Below are 27,965 nucleotides of genomic sequence, written 5' to 3' on the forward strand. Positions count from 1 at the left end.
GTTATCCTGTAACAAACATTTACAGCCCAATCTGAAACATGCTTACTCTGAAATAAATTCAGTGGAAGTTATGTCCCAGAAGCATGACCGGGGTTGCAGTTTCAGTGCGTCAAAACTTGACAATAGTCAAAACTTAAGTGTTCCTCACTAAGTGACATGGGAAAAATATTTCCATTACTTAGAAATATCAAAAGTGCATGGTGGGGTGTAGCTGTTGAAAAGTTCACTGCTACTCTTGAGCAGCAGACAGAGACTCCAGAGAAGAAATAGCCTCAAAACCCTGTAGCATATGAAGTACAGAATAATTCTGGAAGCCGTACTACACCAGTACCAAAACTGTAATTCTTTTTGGATAAAACTGCAAGACTCAATAAAATCTTATAGGTCTTAGCAATAATGGCAACTGATTTTACATGGCTTTTGACTAAAAAGAAACTCTGAGGTATATCTCTGTCTAAGGATTCTATGAAAATCCTGCTACAATTCTCAGAGAATTCTGTGTAAAAAAATGTTGCAAAACCAGTGGCAGCAGAGAGGCAATTCACCTGGTAAATTTGTTTCCCCAAATTTGTTAGCAATGAGAAAATAAAACTTTAAATTATGCCTGGCACTTGAGATGACGCCTTAAAACTTTGCCTCTCAGCCTAGAGGTTGTTGACCAGCACACCCCGGCTTGTGTTCAGCTGCACTACTTGCCACGAGGCAGACAGGAGAGACCATCTCTCTTCTAGACAGCTGCCTTTGAGAGATGCTGCACTGTTGCAGCGCATTCTAGGAATGCAATGTGACTGTACGGGAACTTGGGAGCACAGTTTAACTCCATGCACACAGAAGAAACCCAGCCAGGAGTGGAAGTAAGTTTGCCATCAGTAGCCATAAGGTTACTACCAGGCTGGGAGAACAGGAGCACAAATCTATAAATAAAAAAAAAAACATGAAAGAAGTCAAAAACATTTTAGTACTTCTACAGATAATGTTCACATAAGAAGACAAGTGAAGCCATGCTAGATCAGACCGATGATCCAAGTAGTTAAGGATCCTACTTCACACAGGAGTCAACCAGATGCCCCCACAACACATACAAGCAGGACATGGAGGCCCACATTACCATCTGTTTTTGCCCCCCCCCCTCCGCACTGGTATTTAGAGGGTTACTGCTTTATGACTAGGATTAGAGACTCTTCAAAAAACACTGATTCACCACATCAGAGAAGAGAAAGTAGAGTTGTTGGACTATAGTGATAAATCTAACCTTTTGGGCTCTCATTTTAACATCTCCCCACTCGTGCCATGGAAGCTTGCTGGGTGATCTTGGGACAGTCACATACACTCAGCCCTGACCCTGAAAAGTATTTGGATGAGAGACCTCCAAGGAATACCAGTGTCAGGACACGGAGGCAGGCAATGGCAAACGACCCTCACCAAGTCCAATTAGGTTTGGGGTCTCAGGAACCAAAGCTCATATAATTGCAACTACATAAAAGCTAGCTTCAGCCTGTAGAAATATGGGAGCTTCCAATTTTCTTAGCAATATTTTAAGGGTTATTCTGATTTCACTTACCAATAGGTTTGACTCTTGATAAGTTAGCAACTGGAAGAGGGTCCTGCTCAGGTGGACAGAAATCACAGAAGTCTGCACATGCTGGGCATATTAGATTTCCAATATGTACCCATCCATTCATCTGAATATTTACAGTCAACACTTGACCTGAGTGACTGCATAAGTATGCCACGTCCTTGACCCAAACAGTCAGCCCTCCGGGAGAACAAGAAACCTTCAAGAAATAAAAATCAGACTCGTTATGCTTATGAAGTATAGATTTAATCAAACTGTCGAAGAACAACAAACTATTCCATCCCTGGAACACTTGAGTTGTTCACATGTGGATATGGAATAGGACAAACAGGAAATCAAAATGGGAGAGAATCTGATTGGAGAAACCACTCATCACATGGAGGGATTAACTCCCTATTTTACTCCAAGTCAAAGGGTCATGGACATGTGCTGCCCTCATGTTGTTGGGGGATAGGAAGTAGGACAGCTAGTAAGCAGCTTCTTACACACTTTTGAATGGGCATGGTAATGTTCTCAGCATTTCAACAGAAGTTTATAGCTCTCTTGGGTTCCAATACAAAAAACTGCACAACAGAATTATACCAAGGTTGTTAAGTGATATATAAGAATCACACAATTTTACACCTATTACTGATCTGAGTATTTAGGTTTAACAATACCAGAATTCTGGTTTACCATAAATGGTCAGAAGATACATTCCCAAAATATTGAGAACTACTCACAATAAACAACAAACTGGAAAAGCACTGCGTCTTTTCCAAGTTGCTTTCCCAAATTTAAAGATAAGCAAATTTATCTGCTTTTTGTCAACCCTTTTGGCTATCACAGCAAATCACCCGTAAAAAGGTTACAAATGGAATGTGTGACTAGCTACCAAGGGCAGATTAGCAGCAAATTTCTATTACCAGTCTATATGAACAGATTAGAAGAGGCACATACCTGTTCCATTTATTAGCCAGTTAATCATCTGTCTTTTCATACAGCAATACAGGCAGTGTACTCCTAAGCAGATTCCAATGGACTTTGAAAGGTATAACGCTGTTTAGGATTACACTGCAAAACTCCTAAATAGTAGATCATAAATATTAAAACTCCAACACACTAAAATGCTGTCAGAAGTAAATTTGATCAGGGCACTGCTTAAGTTACTCTATCTTTTTGGCAAAACATGGATCATAACTGGAAATAGACACCTGCTGATTTTACGATTCTACCTCAGAAGAAGAGTGCATCTTGCAGCAACATACTACAACCTGCCAAACCTTACAGAAGTCAGTATATCCCATGCAAGTGAATAATTAGTGACACCTGAACTAAAAGCCAAAAGTAACAGCTAAACACTAATTAGGAATGATAACTTGCTTATCTTCTATCCAGATCTGCAAATTACTATTAGGCTCTTACTAGAAAAGATTAGAAGTACAATGCAAATAGTATCTTGAATTGGAAAGCACAGGAAAGACTGACATATGTTAAGTTTTTGGGTAGCTCAGTACATGAGATCTGTTAATTGCTTATCTGACAGTTCTACGTTGCTTTTTCCTCTAGGGGAATGAAATCCTCTAATCATGCCTTAGCCTTTAGTAATTATAACAGTCCACAAACATAGAACAAACTAACACATTAGATAATTAATCCTGAACATCTTCAAAACAATGCAAGTTTGCAAACTTAAGATGTCCTGCAGTTACCTGGTAACATCCACTACCCCAGTCAGGGTAACTAAGTTTCTTTCTGCACTGTTCCATTACAAATGCCGACTCCTGAATAAGACACACAGAATCTGGTCCATACTTCTCTGCACCATAGTTTTTGAAAGGGTCTAAAAACATATATACAAATGCTTTCTAAGTTTATGTTAAGAGCAAATTCACCAAAAGTTAAAGCAAATGTTAACTCAAAATCACAGCCAAAGTAAAAAGAAAATGGCTTTTAGAACTGATCCTCCAATGTTACAGAATAGCACTTGGTATGATTTGTGACTGGTACACTTTCTGGACAAGATCAAAATGAAGGGAACCATTTTATGATTAGAGCAATTATATCAAAGGCCGCGCTGGCATCCCGGGAGGCGTTCCTGGGGTGATACGGCGCTGGGCTGGGGCCTTTAGGCGGCCTCGAAAGCCCTTTCGGCCTGGGAATGCCCCTTTTTATTTTTGGTGAGATAAGCCACCAAACATGTCCCAGGTTTGCAGAAAAATCTGAAATCTAAAAATAAAACATTGGGGGAATTAAAACATCCCAAAATAGAAGCAGCACCTGTAGCTTTTAGAAACAAATGCCCTCAATGGCTATTGCTGGGCAACCACAACAGTATTTGTCAGCCTTCCAGCTTTGGTTCTCATCAGTAAAAAGAGGAGAAAGGCAGGATGTTTTTGTCTTTCAAGGCGGATTTATGGGGCCAGGCCTGCAAGCAACCACCAGGTGATTTGCATGACTAATTCAGGCCCAGCTGAGTCCCAGGTTCAAATCCCTACTCTGCCATGGAGGTTATTAGGTGACTTTGGGCCATTCTCAGCCTTATCTACTTCACTGGGTTATTGTGAGGTTAAAATGGAGGAGAGGAGAATGATGTAAATTGCTTTGGGTCCCCACTGTGGAGAAAGGTGGGGCAATAATTAAGTTAACAAATAATAAATATAGTGGAAGATGGGGGGAAGATAAAAGGTTGGTTGGCTGGAAGAAGAAAAAGGAAAGCAGGAAAAAGTGAAGATACGGGAACTGAAGGAGAAGGAAAAGAGAAACGAGCATGGAGTGGGATACAGGAGAAAGTGAGGTGCCCCCAAGTCTTTGTGAATTGCACAATTGGGCCTGGCCATGGGGAAGGAAGGAGAGAAAGCTGAAAGGGAGACAAATGAAGGTTGGCTGGTGGGTGGAAACAGGAGAAGGAAACAGGAAAAGGGGACAAGCTATAGGGGCTTCAGAGGAAAGATGAAATAGTCGAGGAGAGAAAAATGAGATGCCTCCACAAGTCCTTGCGAGTCCTCCATTTCTACACATACGTAAAACAGAAATTAAAACACAAACAGGAAGGAGGGTTAGTAAGGGAACACAAAACAAACAAAAAGGTCTTCACCTATTGACAGAAGACAACAACAGAGGGGACAAACAAATTTCCTTGGCAAGGGAGTTCCACAGTATTGGTGCCACAGCTGGGAAGGCCCTTTTTCAGGATGCTCGAAAGGGAGTCCCCACAAACATGACCATAATGGTCAGGCAGGTTCATTTGAGACTAGCCAGTCTGGGCCTTAATGTATGCTGGCCCCAAGCTGTATAGGGCTTTAAAGGTCAATACTTGCACCTTAAATTGGGCCTGGAAGCAAACTGAGAGCCAGCATAGATGGAACAAGACTGGAGTAATATGGTCCCTACGGCCCACTCTAGTCAGCATTCTTACCACAGCATTATGTACCAATTGTAGTTTCTGGATGAATGTTACCCGGGAACTATCTTACAAAAATGCTAGTACTAACCAGAGAGAACTTTTGCAAATGTCATCTGCTATTTTCTTGTTCATATACCTTCCCCCATGTACATCTCTCTCTCAGAATAAATCTACCCTATATGGATAATATTCCTGGAAGAGGGAGGAGTGGGAAATATTATTACCAAAAATAAAGCAAACACACAATTAAAAAAAAGAAGGTGTCTTCAGGACCTTTCTAGAAACCCTCAAAAAGAGATCCATACACAAAATCAACTGACCTGGTTGGTTTTCTAATATTCTGCAATCTGAACTGCGCTGAAATTCACCACTTAAGTGCCAGCTGAATTCTTGGCTGAAAGGACAGAAGTCAGCAATTTCTACTGATCCCCCATAATAAGGCAGCTCTTCTGGCATTACTCCATCTAGACTGTCAAAGTACTGCAAAAAGACAAACAAGAAAAAAGTAAGAAACATCTTGCTGATGTTCATAGCAAGAGCACAGCTAGCCTCTCATGACTGTCTTCTAGTATTAGTAGCAAAACACGACCATCAAGCAAACACAACATCCTGGAATCAATGACAAGCAGAGCACTCAGCTACAATTACCACCATCGCTCCAGCCATTTTCAAACCAACACTATTGCTCCATGCTGTGTGGAAAATAGAAGCAACATATGTATGCATACATACAAGCTTGTGCTGACCTGACTTGAAACTGTATGCTGTGCTTGGCAAAGGAGTCAGACCCTTCCCAATACTTGGACCTTCAGGTTTAATTTCAAATATCGTTAAGTGTAGAGCTAAATCTATATATGGGGATCCCACAGTGCGCAGGATGTCTTTATGACCCTGCACATTACTGTTTTCAGTCTGCCTACCCTATTGCCCCTACTTTCCCCATTTCTATGCAATGCAAAAGATGAAGTGAAACTGATGACAGGCACCGGGGAGGGGGTAAACAATTCACTTTGTTTCATGATGCTTGTCCTTTATACCTGATACTCTTGAGGCAGCTGCTGTGGGAACTTCTGTAAATTGCACACAGCTACCGCCCTTTTGTCCTGCCGGCAAGTTAGCTGCAATGGATTATTCCGCAGTGTGTCACAATATGGGGCCACACCTTCTTTCCTTTAAATGACATTAAACACATAAGAGTTAAAAGCAACGATACAGCAACAGCATTTCCCCCCCTTGAAACACCACTAGCCACCCATAACATTGGTTGGCACAATTAAGTACCATTAGCCAGAGGTACAACCATGTAGCCTCAAGAACTGTATTCTTACCTTTTCCGCCTTTGGTCAATCCAAAACTTACAGCTCTTCATCACGAAGTCACAGCCTTTACCTTGGCCCCAGTCTAGTTTTTCCGCCATGCTGTAGTTGGCTTTATACCAGCTACAAAGAGACATTGAAATGGAAATAATTATTTGAGCTTCTGAACTGTTAGCAAGAAATTCTCTCAAAGATCTTGATGGCCTACATTAAATGTCTTTGGGAAACAATATATTCTACCTGTTGAACATCTTGTAACTTTACAGGCAGTTAGATCTATAGCATACACAGGTATTCCTGCATCAGGCTCCCTCCCCACCATTGTTTTGGATTAGACCCTACTTATTTATGCTGTTGGCAACTAAAAACCCCACCAACAATAACCCCCCTCCTTTCACTGAAAGAATAAGTTATTCAGATATGGATAACCAAATGGCTCAGGTCTGTCCAAGGACAAGTTTGCAGCCCTTACTGTAGCTATTCCTAGTCTCTTACATCCTGTATTATCACACTAGTGGTTTGCGATAACTATGTAGTACATTCTGCTGCTTATTATGGTGACTGTTCAGTGTTCAACAGCACAGCACACAGAACACGGCTGAGCTGAAAAGCAGTAAAAGGAAACTTTGGTTTCAGATTGCCATGCTAGCACTTAACACACACCCCAGTCAAGGTACAGGAAGTGTGTAAGACCAAAATCAGATGAACATGTGAAGCTGCCTTATACTGAATCAGACCATCGGTCCACCAAGGTTAGAATTGTCTAAGACCAGCAGCAGCTCACCAAGGTCTCAGGCAGAGGTCTTTCACTTCATCTACTACCTGATCCTTTGAACTGGAGATGCCAGTGATTGAACCTTGGACCTTCTGCAAGCCAAGATTAAACGCTTGGAACACGACAAACGGATGTTCCAGCAGTTTTCTTTAAAGAGCAGGCATGCCTAGGACTGATTCTGATCATGTCCATGGAACACAATAAGTGAGAGTTAGGCCTCTTCCCCATTGTCATTTTCCTGCTCTGTAAAGGTCCTGTGGAGCTGCCTTTTGTCCTGGTGGAGAAAATATTCAGGCACCCATATCAGCACCTGTATACTTCTCCGTAATGGGGAAAGTAGCTGCTCTGTAGGGCTGTTCATTCCTGAGCTTGGGGGGTCGAATGGGCTCTGGAAGTGCCATGACCCCTACACCGGTGGCCATGCCACTTGCGCCATGCAAACTGGCACGGATGCCGGCATAGTGCCACTTGCACCAGGCCCCCTGGACTGCTGCAGTAGAGCAGCCTTTGGACACCAGTCTGGCCTCCCACTGGCATCCTGCTGGCGCAAGTCCTCACGCTGGCGTCCCGGGAGGCGTTCCCGGGGTGTTCCGGGGGCAAGGCTGCCAGTAGGCAGCTTCCTAACCCCTTCCAGCCCGGGAACGCCCCCTTTAGCTACAGTGGTGCTGCGCCAGCTTTTTGTTGGTGCAGCATTGCTGTTTTAAATGGGGCTTTCCCTCAATTTTTTTTTTAAAAACCCTTTTTTCACCCTGCTGCAACGGCCAAACCTTTTTGGAGAGCCATGGCACCACCACGGCCACACCGTCCCTAGCCGCTGCATCTCTCAAGAATGAGCTGCTTGTTTCAGATTGGAAAGACAGCACAGGGAGGGGGGAAGGCCAGGGTCCTTATCAGAAGTGTTTGGCTAGGAATTCCACTTAGAGGATTCTTAGTGTCAAGTTTGACTCGAAGAAAAAGAAATTGATTAACAGAATTATAAAATCCAATATAAATCCAAGAACAACAACAACAAAAAGATCTTGAGATACAGTACACTTACAAAACAATGTGTACGTATAGGCTAACAAAATAACATGCTATAGAGACTGTATTGTTTTCAAAGCGTACAGTTCAAACTATATCAACTATACTATAATGAACTACATTTTTAAAAGATAACATTAAGGCTTTCTTATCCAGCTACAAGTTCTTACCCAGTGTCTTCCATCAAAGCCAAAGTGATTCGGGAGAACACTCTGTTCTGAGTGTGTGATCCAGTCATTGCTTCATTCTGTAAGTTACCACCACCAATAACATATTAATAAAGTCAGTCACTTTTCTGAATTAAAATATTCTAAAGACTGCCTCTGTGCAAAGCTATTACTTTCACATGGATAAATTTGTGCTTACTGTTCTCATTATAACTATGCACTGTTTGGGAAGGAACTGTGGAGCTTTATGTTATTCTGTGTTACCTAGACTACAGCAGCTTTTTAATACTGTCAGGCTTTAGATAAGAACATTAGATAGAGACTGAAGACCGGGGGCGGGGACTTCTTCAGTGATGCATCTTTGGATTTGTTATTTCTAGCCTAACATTACACAACTGATGTCAAGTTAAACCAGACAGTAAAATATTTGTTACTGATGCTGCTGAATGTTAACCCCCACCCTCCCCAGTATAAATTAGAGACATATGAACTCATGGAGCTACCTTATAATGATATTTTGATGGATAAAGGTTCTACATACACACACAACCGTTGTGGGGGTTTAGAAGCCTGAGGATGATAGCTCCTCACAGACAAAAGTTAACATGGCAGGGCTTCTTTTTACAAAGAAGGGGGTTAATTTAACTTACATAACCTGCTGTCTGAACACATTATGCTGACTTACACTAACCGTGCAATCCTGAAGGGGGGGTGGAACTGCATAGGAGCAAGAGTGACGCCTACACAGGCTCCAGGTAGTGACGCAGCAGCATGGGCCTCAGGTACGGCGCTGCTTCCCCAGTAGCTTTCTCCTGGAAGTGCCTGCGCCACCGTGCGGGGGGCATTCCTGGGGGCGGAGCTGCCTTTATGCAGCTTACACAATACTTTCACCCCGGGAACAAGCCATTTTGCAGGCATGGAGTTACAAAATAGCTGGTGTAGATCTGTGACACCCAATGGGGGAGTTCCACGGGGTTTTAAAAAAATCATTTAAAATTAATTTTTCCCAGCCGGTCAGCCTCTCAGGAGTGGGTGCAGCTGTGCCATCCCCGGTCGTCGCCTATCTACCTCCCCCAGACAGGATTGGGCTGCAACTAAGATTATTTATCCCGTCAAGTCAGTATTGTCTATTCTGATTGGCAGCAGCTCTCCAGAGTCTTAGATAGGGGCCTTCAGATCACCTAGCACTTGATCTTTTTAACTGGAGATGCTGGGAACTGAACCTGCAACCTTCTGCATACAAAGCAGATGCTCTACCACTGAGCTATAAACCGCTCCTAAACCATCAAAACTAACATTTCAGCTATAGTGATCTAATAACCTTCCCCATCACAGTTATCTCCACTAACCTCCAACAATCGTTTCTCCCAATGATTGAGCTCGGTGCCCATGCCACCTTGATTTTCAAGCTCCATTCCTTCTAGAATGGGGCAGTCAAAATGTTTTCGGGCCTCTTCCTTCAGAAAGAAATTTCAGAAGAAAACTCTCAAAATAAAGAACATCACCTTTAATTGAAAGATCAAATTTAAGAGTCTTCCTCCAACACACAGGAGAAATCAAGTATTACTACATCATGTCCACTGCACTCATGATATATTAAAATTAATCTAACATAGATCTCATTTATATATTCACCATACAGAACTCTACCCTGAAGCATTACGCAGTTAACTGTATTATTAAGCTGTCCTTATGTTCTACATGATTCAATTAACTAGATTAATCTAACCTAGTTATCCCACATTATTTGGATTATCTCAACCACCAGTAGTTTATCTGAGACAAATACTAAGTAACACCCATTTCTCAAAATGTTAAGACAGCCTTCCCTAGTGAGGCATGAACAGATGTTTGAACATATCTGAGGAATCTAGCTAAATTTCTGTGAAAAAGTCAAGTTATACTTACAACTACTTTAGGAGTTATCAGTAGAAATATATTATGACGTAGAAGCTTATTGCCCCGTACATCCCATAATCTTACTGCATTACGCACAACTTTATTGCTCCACTGATACAAGCCAAGGCTATAAAGAAGAGAGATTTCACTTAACATGGCTGTCAAGAAGGTTCAAATAAAAATTTGACTGCTGGGTTATCCAACCGGCAAGCATTATGATTTCCCCCCAAAATATGATTTATATACAGACTGTATTGTTTGTAACACCCTAGCACTCTGAGCACATGGAAAAAACATCAGCAAAGCAAACAAGTAATCCGAGACATATGGTATTAAAATGTTGTCCAAAGAAATATTTGTAAATATCCACATCTCAAGAAAACTTACACAGATTTCAATACATACCTTTCATTGAAGGCTGGCACTCCCTCTGCATATCTAGGAGTCAACGGATTTCCATCATCATCATGATAAAAAGCAAACAGACCAGCCGAAAAACCCTTTAAGACAAGCCAAAATGCATGCATGTTACAATGATTAATATCAAAGAGCATGTTTTACTCAGAAGCCACAAAAGCCAGAAATACTGAGAAAACTACTTGAAAAGAAAGGCGGATACGGAGGCAAACTTGGCTTCTACTTATAACACAAACACTTACACACATTTTAAAATATCACTAATAGTTTAAAATTATGCTTCAAGTATCAGTTCTTACCAATGAATGAATGATTTCATGTTTTACTGTAGACAGCATTCCAACAAACTCTTGTGGTTGGGTTGAAATCATATTTGGACAGAGATTGGCATACCCTGCAATTGGTCTAGGAAACAATAAAAAAACCCACTTCATGTTAGTATCTGGCAAGTATAACAGTTAAGTAGGTTCTCACAATGTTTAGACCTGTGCTTAAGTAAAAACATTTACACAGAATTTAAAATTCCACAATATTAAGAATATGATGCAAAGCCACTAGATACATCTACCATCAAGCTACTGGCTAACTTACTCAGTAATTATGCTATACTCTGTACTGCCTAGGTTGAAAGTTAATTTAAAAATATTAAAACTAAGAGTACACAGAAATGCCTCCCTAAACACAAGATGACATTACTGAAAGGATACTAAGGAGCTGAGATTTGACCATAGATTGTTGTACTTCTCTTCAGATTTTCATCTCACACACACTGTTCTCCTTCCCCTACTATTTAATGCAGACATACACCTATTTCCATCCTACTGAAAGGAAAACTGACACAAGGACATGTCTCAAATACCCTTTTTTTGGGGGGGGGGGACGACAACAACTGATTCATTTTTAAGGCCTAGATTTGTCATGCCTTCTTTTTGTTCCTACTTGACCATTCTAAATATTGTCGAAGGCTTTCATTGTCAGAGTTCATTGGTTCTTGTAGGTTATCCGGGCTGTGTAACCGTGGTCTTGGTATTTTCTTTCCTGACGTTTCGCCAGCAGCTGTGGCAGGCATCTTCAGAGGAGTAACGCTGAAGGACAGTGTCTCTCAGTGTCAAGTGTGTAGGAAGAGTAATATATAGTCAGAAAGGGGTTGGGTTTGAGCTGAATCATTGTCCTGCAAAAAGTATCAAAGGTAATGTGCTAATCATTGTCCTGTAAGTATCAAGATAATGTGCTAATGAGGGTGTGGTATGTTAATATGGAACCATTGTATCCTGAAGTGATCTGTTAATGTGTGAAATCCAAAGCTAATCTGCATGGCTATTGTTGACTGTAGTCTTTGTAAGTCTGGAGGTTTTCAGGACAGGAAGCCAAGCCTTATTCATTCTTAAACTCTCTTCTTTTCTGTTAAAGTTGTGCTGATGTTTATGAATTTCAATGGCTTCTCTGTGCAACCTGACAAAAGATTGCTAACAAAGACTACAGTCAACAATAGCTATGCAGATTAGCTTTGGATTTCACACATTAACAGATCACTTCAGGATACAATGGTTCCATATTAACATATCATAACCTCATTAGCACATTATCTTGATACTTACAGGACAATGATTAGCACATTACCTTTGATACTTTTTGCAGGACAATGATTCAGCTCAAACCCAACCCCTTTCTGACTATATATAACTCTTCCTACACACTTGACACTGAGAGACACTGTCCTTCAGTGTTACTCCTCTGAAGATGCCTGTCACAGCTGCTGGCAAAACGTCAGGAAAGAAAATATCAAGACCACGGTTACACAGCCCGGATAACCTACAAGAACCAATTGACCATTCTACTTCATTTATCCAGATTCCAAGTGATCAATTGACATCAATGTTGCATGTCATGTTATCAGAAAATGTGTATTTACCAATGAAAACAAGGACAAAAATAGGGCTGTTTAAGTCTAGAAACAGTTACCGGTACTTTACCGTTTATGCAACGGATAACACTACATTAATTCAATCCAAATATGAGCATCCAAAGATCTTAGTTGATCCGTTGAGAACTCCTATTGGCTTATGACAGAAGCTGAATCTCTTTGCAAAGCTTGGAATTTAAGAGTGCAACAAGTAGCATTAGTTCATTATCATACTACTTTATTTGATGATTTAGGCTACCTATTGGCAGTTACAGGCATCTGCTGCTCACACACATACAACTGGAGAATAGAATAGGCATTTCTATTATCTTAATTTCTATGCTGCTGTTGATATTGGCCCATGCTGCTCAAAATCATGGCTCTCTGTTCTAGTAGCAGCTAGCAAACTAAGTGGATAATCAGCTAGGCACATTTTAATTATTTCTGGTTATCAGATCTCCTTATTTACCAATTCACTCTGAAGAAAAACGTTACCTGTCCATATCTGCTTCTAGTTGGCAGTATGCTGCATATGCAATAATATTTTCTTGGCCACATCTTTCAGTAGTCAGAGCACTAACATATAATACGAAGTCAGCATCTTGAACCCCTTCTTGGTCTGGCAAACCAGCAGGTCCACAAAGCCAGTCATTTTCACTACATACCCGACATTGCTAAAATGTTAGATTTAGGAGAGATGCATTAGTCATAGCAAATTTGAAGAAAAACAATTTAGTAACAAACTTGACTTCCAATGTAGAAATATATTCATTAAAAGTAATCCTTTTTTAAATGGAGAAACTACAGTGAGGGAAGAAAGTATTTGATCCCCTGCTGAATTTGCCCGTTTGCCCTCTGACAAAGAAATGACCAGTCCATAATTTTAATGGTAGGTCTATTGTAGCTGTGAGAGACAGAATAACAACAGGAAAAACCCCAGAAACCCAGAAGACAAAAGTCAGAGATTGATGTGCATTATAATGAGTGAAATAAGTATTTGATCCCTTTGCAAAACATGACTTAGTACTTGGTGGCAAAACCCTTGTTGGCAATTACAGAGGTCAGACATTTCTTGTAGGTGGCCACCAGGTTTGCACACATCTCAGGAGGTATTTTGTCCCACTCCTCTTTGCAGATCCTCCCCAAGTCAGTAAGATTTCGAGGCTGTTGTGTAGCTACTCGAACCTTCAGCTCCCTCCACAGATTTTCGATGGGATTAAGGTCTGGAGACTGGCTAGGCCACTCCAGGACCTTAATGTGCTTCTTCTTGAGCCACTCCTTTGTTGCCTTGGCCGTGTGTTTTGGGTCATTGTCATGCTGGAATACCCATCCTCGACCCATTTTCAATGTCCTGGCTGAGGGAAGGAGGTGCTCACCCAAGATTTGACGATACATGGTCCTGTCCATCGTCCCTTCGATGCGGTGAAGGTGTCCTGTCCCCTTAGCAGAAAAACACCCCCAAAGCATAGTATGTCCCCCTCCATGTTGGACGGTGGGGATGGTGTTCTTGGGGTTGTAGGCAGCATTCCTCCTCCTCCAAACACGGCGAGTTGAGTTGATGCCAAAGAGCTCGATTTTGGTCTCATCTGACCACAACACTTTCACCCAGTTCTCCTCTGGGTCATTCAGATGTGCATTGGCAAACTGCAGACGGGCCTGTACATGTGCTGTCTTGAGCAAGGGGACCTTGCGGGCTCTGCAAGATCTCAGTCCTTCACGGCGTAGTGTGTTACCAACTGTTTTCATGGTGACTATGGTCCCAGCTGCCCTGAGATCATTGATAAGTTCCCCCCGTGTAGTTCTGGGCTGCTTTATCACCGTTCTCATGATCATTGCAACTCCACGAAATGAGATCTTGCATGGAGCCCCAGACCGAGGGAGGTTGACAGATATTTTGTGTTTCTTTCATTTGCAAATTATTGCACCAACTGGTTCTTGTAGGTTATCTGGGCTGTGTAACCGTGGTCTTGGAATTTTCTTTCCTGACTTTTCGCCAGCAACTGTGGCAGGCATCTTCAGAGTAGTAACACTGAAGGACAGTGTCTCTCAGTGTCAAGTGTGTAGGAAGATATAGTCAGAAAGGGGTTGGGTTTGAGCTGAGTCATTGTCCTGCAAAAGTAATGTGCTAGTCATTGTCCTGTAAGTATCAAGATAATGTGCTAATGACAGTGTGGTATGTTAATATGTAACCATTGTATCCTGAAGTGATCTGTTAATGTGTGAAGTCCAAAGCTAATCTGCATGGCTATTGTTGACTATAGTCTTTGTTAGTCTGGAGGTTTTTTAGGACAGGAAGCCAAGCCTTATTCATTCTTATTGCACCAGCTGTTGTCACCTTCTCACCAAGCTGCTTGGCAATAGTCTTGTAGCCCAGTCCAGCCTTGTGCAGGTCTACAATTTTGTCCCTGACATCCTTGGACAGCTCTTTGGTCTTGGTCAGGGTGGCTAGTTTGGAATCTGATGGATTGATTGCTTCTGTCAACAGGTGTCTTTTGTACAGGTACTTTAATGAGCTGGGATTATAGGTAAGACCTCTCCCTTACAGCAGGTGCTTCTAATCTCAGTTCGTTACATACAGTGAAGATACCAGGTAGCCTGACATCTGGCTGGTTGATAGGGGATCGAATCTGGCTGGTTGATAGGGGATCAAATACTTATTTCACTCATTATAATGCACATCAATTTCTGACTTTTGTCTTCTGGGTTTCTGGGGGTTTTCCTGTTGTTATTCTGTCTCTCACAGCTACAATAGACCTACCATTAAAATTATGGACTGGTCATTTCTTCGTCAGAGGGCAAACGGGCAAATTTAGCAGGGGATCAAATACTTTTTCCCCTCACTGTACAAGTAGGACCAAGATCCTCTATTACCACCAATGGTTCATCATCCAAAGCTGCCATTTTCTCCAGGTGAACTGATCTTTGTCTCCTGGACATCAGTTGCAATCCCAAGCGATCCCAAGCCACCACCTGGAGGTTAGCAACCCTAAGATACTTCAGAAGTACATCAGCATCATGCATCTCATACATGCAGCGAACATCTGCAAAGGCTGCAATATGCACAGTTGAAATGTAGAAACACTGCACTGTTGTCATCCTAAGAATTTGGTGTCAGGCAGCTGACACAGTGAACTGATCACTCATGCTTGTCTCACATTTTATCAAGGAAGGTTTTGTCAACTCACCCCAAAGTGTTCAAGCAATCTGATGAAGAGTACTGGAAGAGTAATACTGAGGACTGGACACCCGCTAAGGCTCGCCAGAACAACAGGGAGTTAATGTCACTGAGCCACCAGTTTTGAAGGCTCTGCACTCTTCTTTTCCATCCTTTTGACTCCTTCACACAGAGCTAAGAATGCTAATATTGTTCCACTACTATAAACTAACAGCTGTTGACTGAAATTACCTGGAGGTGTTCTTCAGGAACTATAACTGGACCACACCTTGTAAATTCCGCACAGGATCCACGGCAATATCTGTGTGGGTCATCTTTCTTCCTTATGTATTGGTTTGTTACACACTGTCTTCAGGCAAATCAGAATGACAGTTATTTACCAAGGAAATGGAGGTATAGAATAATTCCACACAACACAGAAGGATAAAGAGAAAAATGACAATGAATAAAGCAGATAAGAGAGGCGCTGAGGGGACAGAATATTATAACTTCTCCCTAGGTCTCTGGTATTCTTGCTACAGCCATCCTGATGGTGCTCATGGGAACCATCCCCCCCCCCACCTGGAACAGTGTTGCTAACCACCACCAATTATAATTGGGAAGTTTACGTTTCAGGGTGGTGGAATGCTTATACTGGGTTGAGTGGAACACTAATCTGCCTGTGCATTGTAGTCTTAAAGATAGATTTTTTTAAAAAAGTATGAATCACTGAAGAGCGTATATACCTGCTTAGTAAAATAGTACCAGTAGGTTTCCGGACTCGAAATGTCTTCTCCAAATAAGAAATAGCTTGTGGAAAAAGCTTATGCTAGAAAGAGAAAAAAAAACATTTACATCATGAAAATTGAAGCCAGATTCTAAAACACATAAATCACAGGTTTAGGGCATCTGCCAAGAACTTCTTACAGCTTTGGACTGAATTTGTTAAACATTTGTCTGATTAAAGAGATTTGTGCTACATTATATCATCAAAATATAAAGAGCAATGTGTGAACTCCAAACATCTACAAAAAATTAACCCAAATTAAGATTCCCATTTAGCAAGGACATTTAAACTCACTTGTAATTAACCTAGGCTAATACTTGACAAGAACTCCTAGTCTAAGGAAGTTCCTATTGAGGGGGTCAGCTAACAAAATCACAAAGCCCTGAGTGGGAATCCTCACACTTCAGCGGTAGTAGCTGCCACCAGCCCTTTTTCACTAACCCAAACTGCCAGAAGCCAACCTCCCTGGGATTAAAGTCAGAAAGTCAGCCCTGAAAGATAGGACACTTGCAGTGTGAGTTTCCCAAACAGTTAGCCTGGTAAGTGTAAGCACTTCTTGGCCAAGGTACTGGAATTAGATTTAAGGCAACCTGAAGTCAAAAACCGCATAAAATATACTGAAGGCAATTTATTAAAATTGTACAAGAATATCTCTAAAAGGACAAGAGAGCAAGTGAGGCAGTTTAAAATAACAAAGCTAAGCAAAGGTTTAACTACACAGTAAAACAAGACAACAAAATATTAGTTCAAGGCAGCAAGGTGTTACTCATCCAGAAATCCACTCTGTCCAGAGTCAGGGATAAACAGCATGTCCAGCCCCTATAGCAAGCAAGAATCGCGAAGTCTAAAGGTAGAACATGGAGTCATGGGACAGGGTCTACGAACAAAGCTAAATTGGAAATGCTGTACTTTTATGCCAAAAAGATGCTGAGTTGGCCTGAGCTCTTGACCAATCAGAATCTTTGGCTGTGATTCAACTAATTGCATCAGCTTGTTGCTGATCAAGTGACCTAGGGGGTCAATGTGAGACGGAAGTGGCATGTCTTTCCACTTGTTCACTTTCCACTTCTGCAGAAGGTGAAGAAAAGAGGAACCAAAATGATTAAGGGACTAGAGCAACTGTCCTATGGGGAGCGGTTAGGACGCTTAGGGCTGTTTAGCTTGGAAAGAAGGTGGCTAAGGGGAGACATGATAGAGGTCTATAAAATTATGCATGGTTTGGAGAGAGTGGACAGGGAGACGTTTTTCTCCCTCTCCCATAATACTAGAACACGGGGTCATCTGCTAAAGCTGGAGAGCGAGAGATTCAAAACAGATAAAAGGAAGTATTTTTTCACACAACGCATAGTTCAATTGTGGAACTCCCTGCCCCAGGATGTGGGGATGGCTGCCAGCTTGGAGGGCTTTAAGAGGGGAGTGGACATATTCATGGAGGAGAGGGGTATTCATGGCTATTAGAATGAATACTGGTCATGCTGCATACCTATTCTCTCTAGTATCAGAGGAGCATGCCTATTATTTTGGGTGCGGTGGAACACAGGCAGGATGGTGCTACTGCAGTCGTCTTGTTTGTGGCTTCCTAAAGGCCCCTGGTTGGCCACTGTGTGAACAGACTGCTGGACTTGATGGGCCTTGGTCTGATCCAGCAGGGCCTTTCTTATGTTCCCTGCAGCTAAAAACCTCCCATTCTCTCTCAAGTGACAGACCATGATTTCTCTATTAAATGGAATGTGGTGCCTTGATCCTGCAACCCTGGCAACCTGAATGGGAGTCAGCACAAAGTTGCTAGCCTCCCTTTCCAACACCTGGTTTCTTCTCTCAGTTGTTAAAGGTTATGGCTCTGCTAAATCATTCTCACAGACCAGTTATTTTGCCTTGGGCCTAAACCAAAGAACCAATATCAACTAACGTTTGAAAGAACAAGAATTTTGGGGAAAGGACACAATTTCTTAACAGCTCTGAAAATGTTTAGCTCTGGTGCAGTTGCCAACATTGAACTTTGGATATGGCTGGCAGAATTTGGCCTTAGGGGATGAGAAAGGGGGACAAGGGGCTGCCAGCTTACAGTCTGTTCCCAGTATTTCAAGTATAGCTAAGAGACTGCAGAAAGTTACATTTGCAACAGACCATCATGTTTCAGAAGACGGTTCAGATGAGGCAGGGAAGCAACTACCTTAAATGTGGAAAGACCCACCTGCAGCAATGGACCTTATCATATGTATCATTGGACTTCTGCAGCATCTAGAATTCCATTCAACAATACTCAACACACATGCAAGAAGAAAGGTTGACATACCTTTATAAGGTGCCTTTTTTCAGGAAGCAGTCTATGAGAAAAGAAAGCAGGTGTAGAAGAGAATGTTTTATCACCATTCCAATTTTTCTATCAATCCCTTTGTTTACACCAGTATCACTGAAGTTACTTAGGACATCTCCTTAACACCCAGGTCCCTGTCTGTCTGCTGCTTCCTAGGCTACCTGCTTAGAGGGGAAGGCAGAAAGAACGGAAGCAAGAGAGGCAAGGTCTGCCCTGCCATTAGTTAATTTCCACTCATAACAAGAATTATGGAAGACTGCCATTATGATACTTACTCCTCAACGCTTCCATCATATATAGTCTTAATTCTCAGTTGCCCATCAACGCTTCTCTTCGTAACATGATTTTGCTTGAGGTAAACTTTGTAGATCACCTGTATAAAGAAAACGTGTATTTAATCTGAGAAACTGCTTGCTTAGCATTTTTGTTTAGAAAGGTATACATCCTGTTTCCCGATTTAGTATGCTGAACCCTAAACATATCTGCAGCCCTACCCTGTTATATATTTATTCAGAAACGTCCCACTGAGTTCAATGGGGTTTTACACCCATATAAATGCTGTACAACTGCTGCCTCACCTGAAAACAAAATCCATAGATTTTCATGCAACTTGCCTCCAAGTAAACCTATCAAGAGCCCTGTGGTACAGAGGGGTAAGCTGCAGTCCTGCAGTCAAAAGCTCTGCTCATGACCTGAGTTCGATCCCGACGCGAGTCGGTTTCCGGTAGCCGGCTCAAGGTGTTGGCTCAGCCTTCCATCCTTCCGAGGTCAGTGAAATGAGGACCCAGCTTGCTGGGGCTAAAGGGAAGATCACTGGGGAAGGCACTGGCAAACCACCCTGTAAAAACAAAGTCTGCCTAGTAAACGTTGGGATGTGACATCACCCCATGGGTCAGGAATGACCCGGTGCTTGCACAGGGGATCTTTACCTTTTAAACCTATCAAATTTAAAACGTCAGGCAGTGTCTATACTAAGCCTGTATACTTAGAAGTCAGAAATGAGACTGCGCCTGTTAGGCCTGCCTCGGCCTTCCCTGTGTTCACTTTGGCATCTGCATACGGGACAAGTCAGGCCATACCACATGCAGCTTGTGTGCATGTAGGGTCTGTGCTAACACTGGGGTGAACTCTCATTGGCAGAGCTAGTGGGCGTGATCCTGCTTGGCCGCACCCCCACCCCAAGGGACATGCATGTCCACGCATTGTATGCATAGTGCTCCTGACTGCTCATATCTACCGAGTCTGCTGTGCCGCCACTCCCACCTGTCCTCTGCTGCTCTTGAACATTAAAGTAGACAGACAGATGGACGGCAGAAAAAGCTGTTGGTTTACAAGGTTTCTGCTCCTGAATGTTAAACATAATTCTTCTGGCCCATTTTGGTGGGCATTGTTCTGGTCAGTAACTTTCCAACCATACATCCATTTTCACTGGCTGTATTTTTTTTAATTTCTAGTGACATTATTCCACAATATAATACAGGGAACACATAAAGCATGAAAGGTTATATATTTTTCAGTGTTTATATGTCCTGCTTTGAATCATCAAAAGCTTTGTAGCTTTGATTTGTCTTGCAGACTTTCCCAAAAATTGCCTCCAATTTTCACTGTAAATATTTACCTGGTTTGTGCTTGAAACTAGCAATATAATTTACAGAAACTGATCTGATGAGCAAGATCTACTTATCACATCAGAGCTCCACAGATTTTCTATTGTAGTTAAACTCATCTTGTCAAGTAAGGAACTTCTTATGACTGTTGTTCCGAGCACTCTCTGAATGGATCTAACATCTATATGCAACTATTTTTGAGCTTTCTATCCAAAGCTCAAATTTGGTAGTCAAAACGTGCGACAGCACAGAAGGCTTGCTTTGAAAGCAATGCCATCATAAATCTTTGCATCACAAGATTTTTGAGGGGGCGATCATGATTCATGATGAACTAAATACATATCTAAACTTACTAAGACCCTCGGTTACTCAATACCAGGGAGAATAAAAATCATTTAAAAAAATAAGAAAAAGATTTTTAAAATTTAAATTGGTTTTTTTAAAATGAAATGCTTTTTTGAGGAAAAAAACTCTCTAAAGATAGTTTTCTATTTAAGATACATTATAGTCCAAAGGTTATTCATCATGAAATAAGGATTCATTTTTAATTATGTAGCATGAAGCTGTATATTCATGCAATGTTTAAATTTTTTGGTAAATGAATTCCATAACCCATTCACAATGTCATGCTCTTCCAGAGGTTTCTGTAAGATTATTTTGGGCAGTTTTTCTATCTAGAACACTGGTTCCCAACCAGGGGTCCACAAGAACTAAACCAGGGGTCCGCGAAACAAAGTTATAAACCCATAATAAATTAATATTTACGCAGGCGGCATGGCGGCGGTTCGCGGGCGCAGAGTGCGGCGGCGTGCGGTGGTGACTCACGGGAGCGGCGCGCAACAAGTAAGGAACATGCGGGGGCGGGGAGGCCGGGGGAGGGTGCAAGCGAGCCTCACACAACCACACACAATAGGAGAAACACTCGTCAAACCTTGTTTGACGATAGCTGTCGAAGAGGTTTTAGGGATGGAAGCCAAAAAGAAAATACAAGAAATACCTCTATCGAACAACACGGTAAAAGCTCGAATTGAAATTATGTCAAATGACATCGAGGAGCAGCTTGTTTCGAAAATAAAAAATTCGCCATGTTTCGCTTTGCAGTGTGATGAATCGACAGACGTATCTTATTGCAGTCAGTTGCTCGTATTTGTCCGCTTTTTAGACGACGACGACACTATTAAAGAGGAATTATTGATTTTGCGGAAACTGGAAACAACGTCAAAAGGTATCGACGTCATGAATATAATAGCGGAGTATTTTGAGAAACACAGCATTATGTGGGAAAAGCTCACCAGCTTCTGTACGGATGGCACTCCAGCCATGTTAGGATCACGCTCCGGTCTAGCAACATTAATAAAACAGAAGAATCCTTCAGTAATAACTCATTGTATCATACATCGTCAGGCGTTAGCTTCCAAGACTCTTCCTAAAAGCCTTGTTAATACCATGGAAATGGCCATAAAAGTGGTCAATGTTATTAAAAGCAGAGCCTTAAATACATGCCTTTTTAAAAACCTGTGCACTGAAATGGACTCCGATCATGAGACTCTTCTTTTCCACACCAAAGTTCATTGGCTATCGAAAGGCAATATGCTGGGAAGGTTATTTGAACTAAGAAAAGAGGTTGAGCTGTTTCTAGCCGAGAAGAAAATTAAAGATTTACTAGAGCTGTTTTCTGATTTGAAAAGTCAGATGCATTTGGCTTATCTTGTGGATATTTTCTCACATTTGAATAAACTAAACTTACAGTTGCAAGGTTCTGGAAACATAAATTTAGCAGGTGTGGGAAACATTTTTATGTTTGAAGATAAACTGCGTGCCTTTATTTGCAAACTTCAATTATGGGTAGGCGAAAACAATTATTCTGCGTTTTTGACATTAAAAGCACTGGTCGATGATAGTAAAGATGACATGATCACCACAATTATACAAGACAACATCAGAAGTCATCTGCAAATGCTGGTCAATGAATTCCACCGTTACTTCCCGGAATATAACCAGACAAAATCAAAAGATACCCAAAAGCTGATTCGCAATCCTTTTGGTATTGCTGTTGAAGAGGTTGCAGAAGAAATCCAGGAAGAGCTCATTGAATTCCAAAATGATAGGCACTGTAAGGATGCGTTTGAATCAGTTTCTCTTGAAGAGTTCTGGTATAAAAAAGCAATTTCATATCCTACATTCGGGGATTCGCCTTGCGATATCTTATGCTCTTCTCTACAACTTATTTATGCGAACAAGGATTTTCTGCTTTGCTTATAATTAAGAACAAGACCAGAAATCAATTGGAAGCAAGTGATGATATTCGTGTAGCTCTGAGCAACAGTATTAGCCCCAGAATTGCCCAGCTTGTAAAAAGGATGCAAGCTCAAAAATCACATTGATTTACAATTAAAAGTTCTCTATTATAAAAATATATTCAAATATTATTCTAAGTTTAATGTTTAACAGTTATGATTAAAGTTTATTTTCAAATTCTCGGAATTTTTATTTTGAACCTTGGGGTCACCGAACAAAAAAGAGATTGGTCTCTATTTTGTTTTGGTGCGGCCCCTTATCTTTTTGCAGGGATAACATGCCTCTTCTTCACAGCAAAAATATTATAAATTAAACATACAAAGTTGAGTCAAAGACCTTAATCCCATTGTTCCTTTGCAAATCTATGTACACAGAATTAATCCCTTAACTCTTAAGTGCTAAGTTTCAAGAAGTTCAATGAATAGAAGTTGTCTGGCTATTGCCGTAATAATAAAATCATTCAATGAATAGAAGAATGTTTGGAATGTAATACAGGGCTTCTTAAACTTTTTCCACTTGCAACCCCTTTTCACCAGAGAAATTTTTACGCAACCCCAGGGAGATATAGGTATATAAAATAAGTATACAAATCAAACATTTACTGATAATAAATAAAGAAATTTATTTTAAAACACATAATTTTACCATTTACTGTTGCCAAATTTTTCACAACTCCCACATTCAGTTATGTGATCCCATATGGGGTCACAACCCACAGTTTAAGCAGCTTTGGTCTAATACAGTGGTTCCCAACCTTTTTCGAGTCGCAACCCCCTTTTACAATTGCCAAGTAACCTGCGACCCCCGCCACATTTGCATAAAGCCATAAAATGACATTTTCAATAGGATAAAGAAAACACATTAAAAATAGATTTTTCAGAATATAATTCCAACATAATATTTAATTAAACGTCTCTAAGTGACATTTGAGTTTTGAAGGTTTCATAGATTGAGCACTGAGAACAACATTGCACAAAATGCATTGTGGCTTCTCTGCCATTGCTGATCAAGGTGGTAAAGCCAAATTTTAGATAGTCTTCTGAATATTTACATTTTTTCTCCATGAGTATGGATTTCTGAAATATAAATACAAAACAATTAATTCTTTTACGCGAAAAAAAATTGTTTTGTTTTTTATTATTTATTTGCGGGAAAAGGTTGTGAGAAGAGCATTTAACAATGCTGTGACACTGTGGTGTCATTTTAAAATTTTATTGTCGTTAAAAAGGAGCAAAGTTTATGTTTGCACGAGGGTGTTCAGAAGGCTTGGTGCGGCACCGAGTAAAAAAGCGCCAAGGCAGCACATCAAGAAGAAAGACACGACGCTCACAACTTCACGAGGACCTGGGGAAGAGGAACCCCAAGAGAAACTAACACGGTAGAATACCTGAATTCGATTGACTGGCGCTCTTGAGAAAGTGCAAACCACATGCAAGCAGTATAGCTAATCCGCGCTCGGTAGGAGTGGGCGGTTTCCATCATGGAAACCACTGGAAGTGGTTGGTTCGCGCCAATTTGACAATGGTGGACATCATTGAATTACAACTACATCATTGCGGCGCCAGCAAAACATACGAGGTAATCTTCAACTGCGTTAAGAACACGGCGAGCTTTTAATATTTTTAAGTATCCGCCGCGGTGGCTGAATTGTAATTCATTACATCTCGTAGATGGCTGAATTTAATAAATAAATGTTAAAAACCTCCATGCGAAATTTTTAGTAAAAATAATTACAAGTAAAAATAACGTGACGACGACCCCCCAGAAAACACTTTGCGACCCCCTTGGGGGTCGAGACCCACAGGTTGGGAACCACTGGTCTAATAGATCTGCACAAGGAGCTAAGTGCGAGGAGGGAGGGGCAAGCAGTAAAAATGAAAGTGAAACCTTTTGAGCCGAATACTCCACAAGTCTTTATGTAGAAAACCATTATTTAAATCTAGTCTTACTGACTAATGATTTAAATTGTGATTTAAATCACATCTACTCTTCTCAATACATTATTAAAGACAGACATCTCCTACCCTTTCATAAAACAATTAAAATAATTTTGCAACCCATTCGCTCATTTGGGGTCACAGAAAATAGGGCTCAAGCCGACTAGATGAAGATCACATGTCTGGTCCAACCCATACAATGCAAATTGCAGGTTGCTACATGCAACACCACTCCCACACACAGGGACCCCCATATACATGGCAAGCAAATAAAACTGGTATAAGAGAATTCAGTCACAATAATGCATATTATTTGTCCTCCTGTACCACTTGATCTATAACATTTTTCCATGTGTAAGATAAGCCATGATCAGAGGGCAACATAGAAGGCAAATATCTGCTTGGAGACTATATTGGTTATAAAGATATTTTCTGATTTTATTCAACAGTACAATCATAGGCCGTTTTACTCTGAAGAATCTACCTGGGCTTCTGCATAAAGTAACTGTTTGGGATTTATGATGCAGAAACTACTACTTAACTTTAAGGTGCTCCAAAATAAGTGCAACACATAAACATCACTTTAATAAATTGGCCCATCCCTGTGTAGACAAAGGAAGTCACACAATAGGGCCACCCACAGACAAGCTCTGAACATATTCAGGGGACTTTTCAACCATACAGGAAGAAAAGGATTTTACAAATTAAGCAAACTTTATGAGTCAATACCATCCTGTTGAGTACTAAATATGCCCTAGAAGGAAAGAGAGCAGCCGAGTGTGTTAATTAGCCCGGTCAACTCCCCAAGTGCTTAGAGAATCCTGATGGGGAATATTGGGGGGGGGGGTCCCAAATTTCCATCCCCACTGTGATTTTTCACAGGCCCCATCATGTCAGATATGTTGCTCTCAAAATCTGGGATTCCTAAATCTTATGCAATGATGGTGGCTCACTCAGGTTCATAAATATGTAGAGTCAGCTGCCTTTGAGTTCTGTCAGTTGGAACACCAGTGCTTGGAAGGAATCTTTCTATTCTTCAGTTCATTAATTTTATTAAATTAAACGGTTTTATAGTTAAAGCCATCATTTTAAGCACGCCTCTGTTGGAATTCCAAAATCAGCAGACCTTTACTTTCAAGTAAATATGGTCAGGCTGTTAATTACACTGCAACCCTGTCATTCGTTTCAGTACATCCCCACTCCTACATTCACTTAGGGGAACACAGAGAGATGTGCATTTGCATAGCACCCCATGTCTCCCATGCTACCTCCATGGTAGCAGAGTTTTTTTACAGGCTTCTATACAATCGTCAATTGCTAGATCCCTACAATGCAAATGTTCCTTCACTTTCCTACTTTCATTTTAAAAAGATAAATCTTCAGCCCTTTTTGTGGAGAAAAGGGCCAGAGAGTTATTTTTAAAACATTATTGCATTGTAATGGTCCAGCAAGTGACAATTTTTTAAAAAGCCATCCAGTGGCACATCAGGGAAATGGCATATAAAATAACACCTACGTGTGTGACACCTTCAAAAGCTCACACCTTCCCATCCACACGGCTTGCAAAGGCACTTTGCCTGTGATATGTCCCAAAAAAAAGTAGGTTAATCAGGTTCTTTCCATGTGCGGAGCTGTAGCACCACAACTTCATTTTTTCCTCTGTTCTTGCCCACACTAAGTCCTGGAGTACCAGCCTAAAACACTGACCTGCATTAAAGGAACAGACTTATCACAGACACCACACCCAGGCATTAGCACCAGTCAAAGTTCAATATTCTATCCACTGTACCACATTGACTTTCCACCAGCAGTGAAACTGATCAACCAAAAGGGAGGCTGCAGCCAAGATATCAGGAGATTGAGACTGGGAAGGGCAGCCATGAAGGAGCTAGAAAAGATTCTGAAGTGCAAGGATGTGTCACTGGCCACCAAGATTAAGTTAATTCATGCCATCGTATTCCCTATTACTATGTATGGGTGTGAAAGCTGGACATTGAAGAAAGCTGATAGGAAGAAAGTAGATTCCTTTGAAATGTGGTGTTGGAGGAGAGTGTTACAGATACCGTGGACCGCCAAAAAAACCAAATCAGTGGGTTCTAGATCAAATGAAGCCTCAACTGACCCTAGAAGCTAAAATAACTAAACTGAGGCTATCGTATTTTGGTCACATTTTGAGAAGACAAGAGTCACTGGAAAAGACAGTCATGCTAGGAAAAGTTGAGGGCAGCAGGAAAAAAGGAAGACCCAACAAGAGATGGATTGACCCAATAAAGGAAGCCACAGCCCTCAATTTGCAAGATCTGAGCGAGGCTGTCAAAGACAGGAAATTTTCGAGGACACCGATTCATAGGGTCGCCATGCGTAGGAAGCGACTTGATGGCACTTAACACACACACACACACACACACTGGACAACCCCCTCTCCAAGGTACTCCAGCACCCACACTTGTTTTTGCAAGATAATTCACAGTGGGTAGCCGTGTTAGTCTGTCTGCAGTAGTAGAAAATTGCAAGAGTCCAGTAGCACCTTAAAGACTAACAAAAATATTTTCTGGCAGGGTATGAGCTTTCGTGAGCCACAGCTCACTTCTTCAGATACAGCTAGAATGTGAATCCATCTGTCTTTAAGAACTGTCCATCTGTCTTTCAGTACTCTACTTAAAGACAGATGGATTCACATTCTAGCTGTATCTGAAGAAGTGAGTTGTGGCTCACGAAAGCTACCAGAAAATATTCTTGTTAGCCTTTAAGGTGCCACTGGACTCTTGCCCTTTTCTACTACAGAAAATATTCTTGTTAGTCTTGAAGGTGCTACTGGACTCTTGCCCTTTTGTACTACAGAAAATATTTGTGTTAGTCTTTAAGGTGCTACTGGACTCTTGCCCTTTTCTACTACTGGTATCTGAAGAAGTGAGCTGTGGCTCCTGAAAGCTCATACCCTATGAGAAAATAGTCTTGTTAGTCTTTCAGGTGCTCCTGGGCTCTTGTTTTTGCAAGAAAGAGTTCTGGCAATGCGAAAACATCAGTTTCTCAGTTCCCTTTAAACTCCAAAAGGATCCTCGACTTTACAAAGGTTTTTTTTTTGGGGGGGGGGGAAACACACCAGCTGCTTCATACAGGGTCTCCAGCCCACTTGCCCAGAAACACCGCTCGCGTACGTGATTCCGTGAAGAGAATCCCCAGCGGGCCTGCCCGGCTCTGCCCACCGCCCGCCTTCCCTTCGCCGCCTCACCCGCTTCCCCCCGGGGCCTCCTCACCTCCTCCGCACTGGGGACGCGGTGGTGGCAGGAGGCCGCCGCGGAGGCCTTGGCCGGGCCGCCGCCCAGCAGAAGCAGCACCACCAAGGCCGCGGGGAAGGCCGGCGGCGGCCGCGGAGGCTCGGCGGGCCCCGACCCGGCCCTCAT

General features: G+C 41.6%; 1 protein-coding gene across 1 annotated transcript; it reads right to left on the bottom strand.

Moving 5' to 3' along the window:
- Positions 1-736: 736 nt before the first annotated feature.
- On the bottom strand, positions 737-27,965 carry LMLN (leishmanolysin like peptidase). Its single transcript, XM_056861158.1, has 18 exons — positions 27,819-27,965; positions 18,995-19,092; positions 18,699-18,729; positions 17,312-17,470; positions 16,362-16,444; positions 15,868-15,985; positions 12,957-13,135; positions 10,858-10,963; positions 10,547-10,641; positions 10,151-10,268; positions 9,592-9,699; positions 8,246-8,322; positions 6,290-6,400; positions 5,999-6,131; positions 5,282-5,441; positions 3,268-3,398; positions 1,562-1,775; positions 737-914 (listed from the first exon to the last, which is right to left on the bottom strand). Exons 1-18 carry the CDS (start codon positions 27,963-27,965, stop codon positions 814-816), a joined length of 2,169 nt encoding a protein of 722 aa, XP_056717136.1. The 3' UTR covers positions 737-813.

This window comes from Euleptes europaea, chromosome 15, assembly GCF_029931775.1.
Source record: "Euleptes europaea isolate rEulEur1 chromosome 15, rEulEur1.hap1, whole genome shotgun sequence".
Taxonomy (NCBI): Eukaryota; Metazoa; Chordata; class Lepidosauria; order Squamata; family Sphaerodactylidae; genus Euleptes; species Euleptes europaea.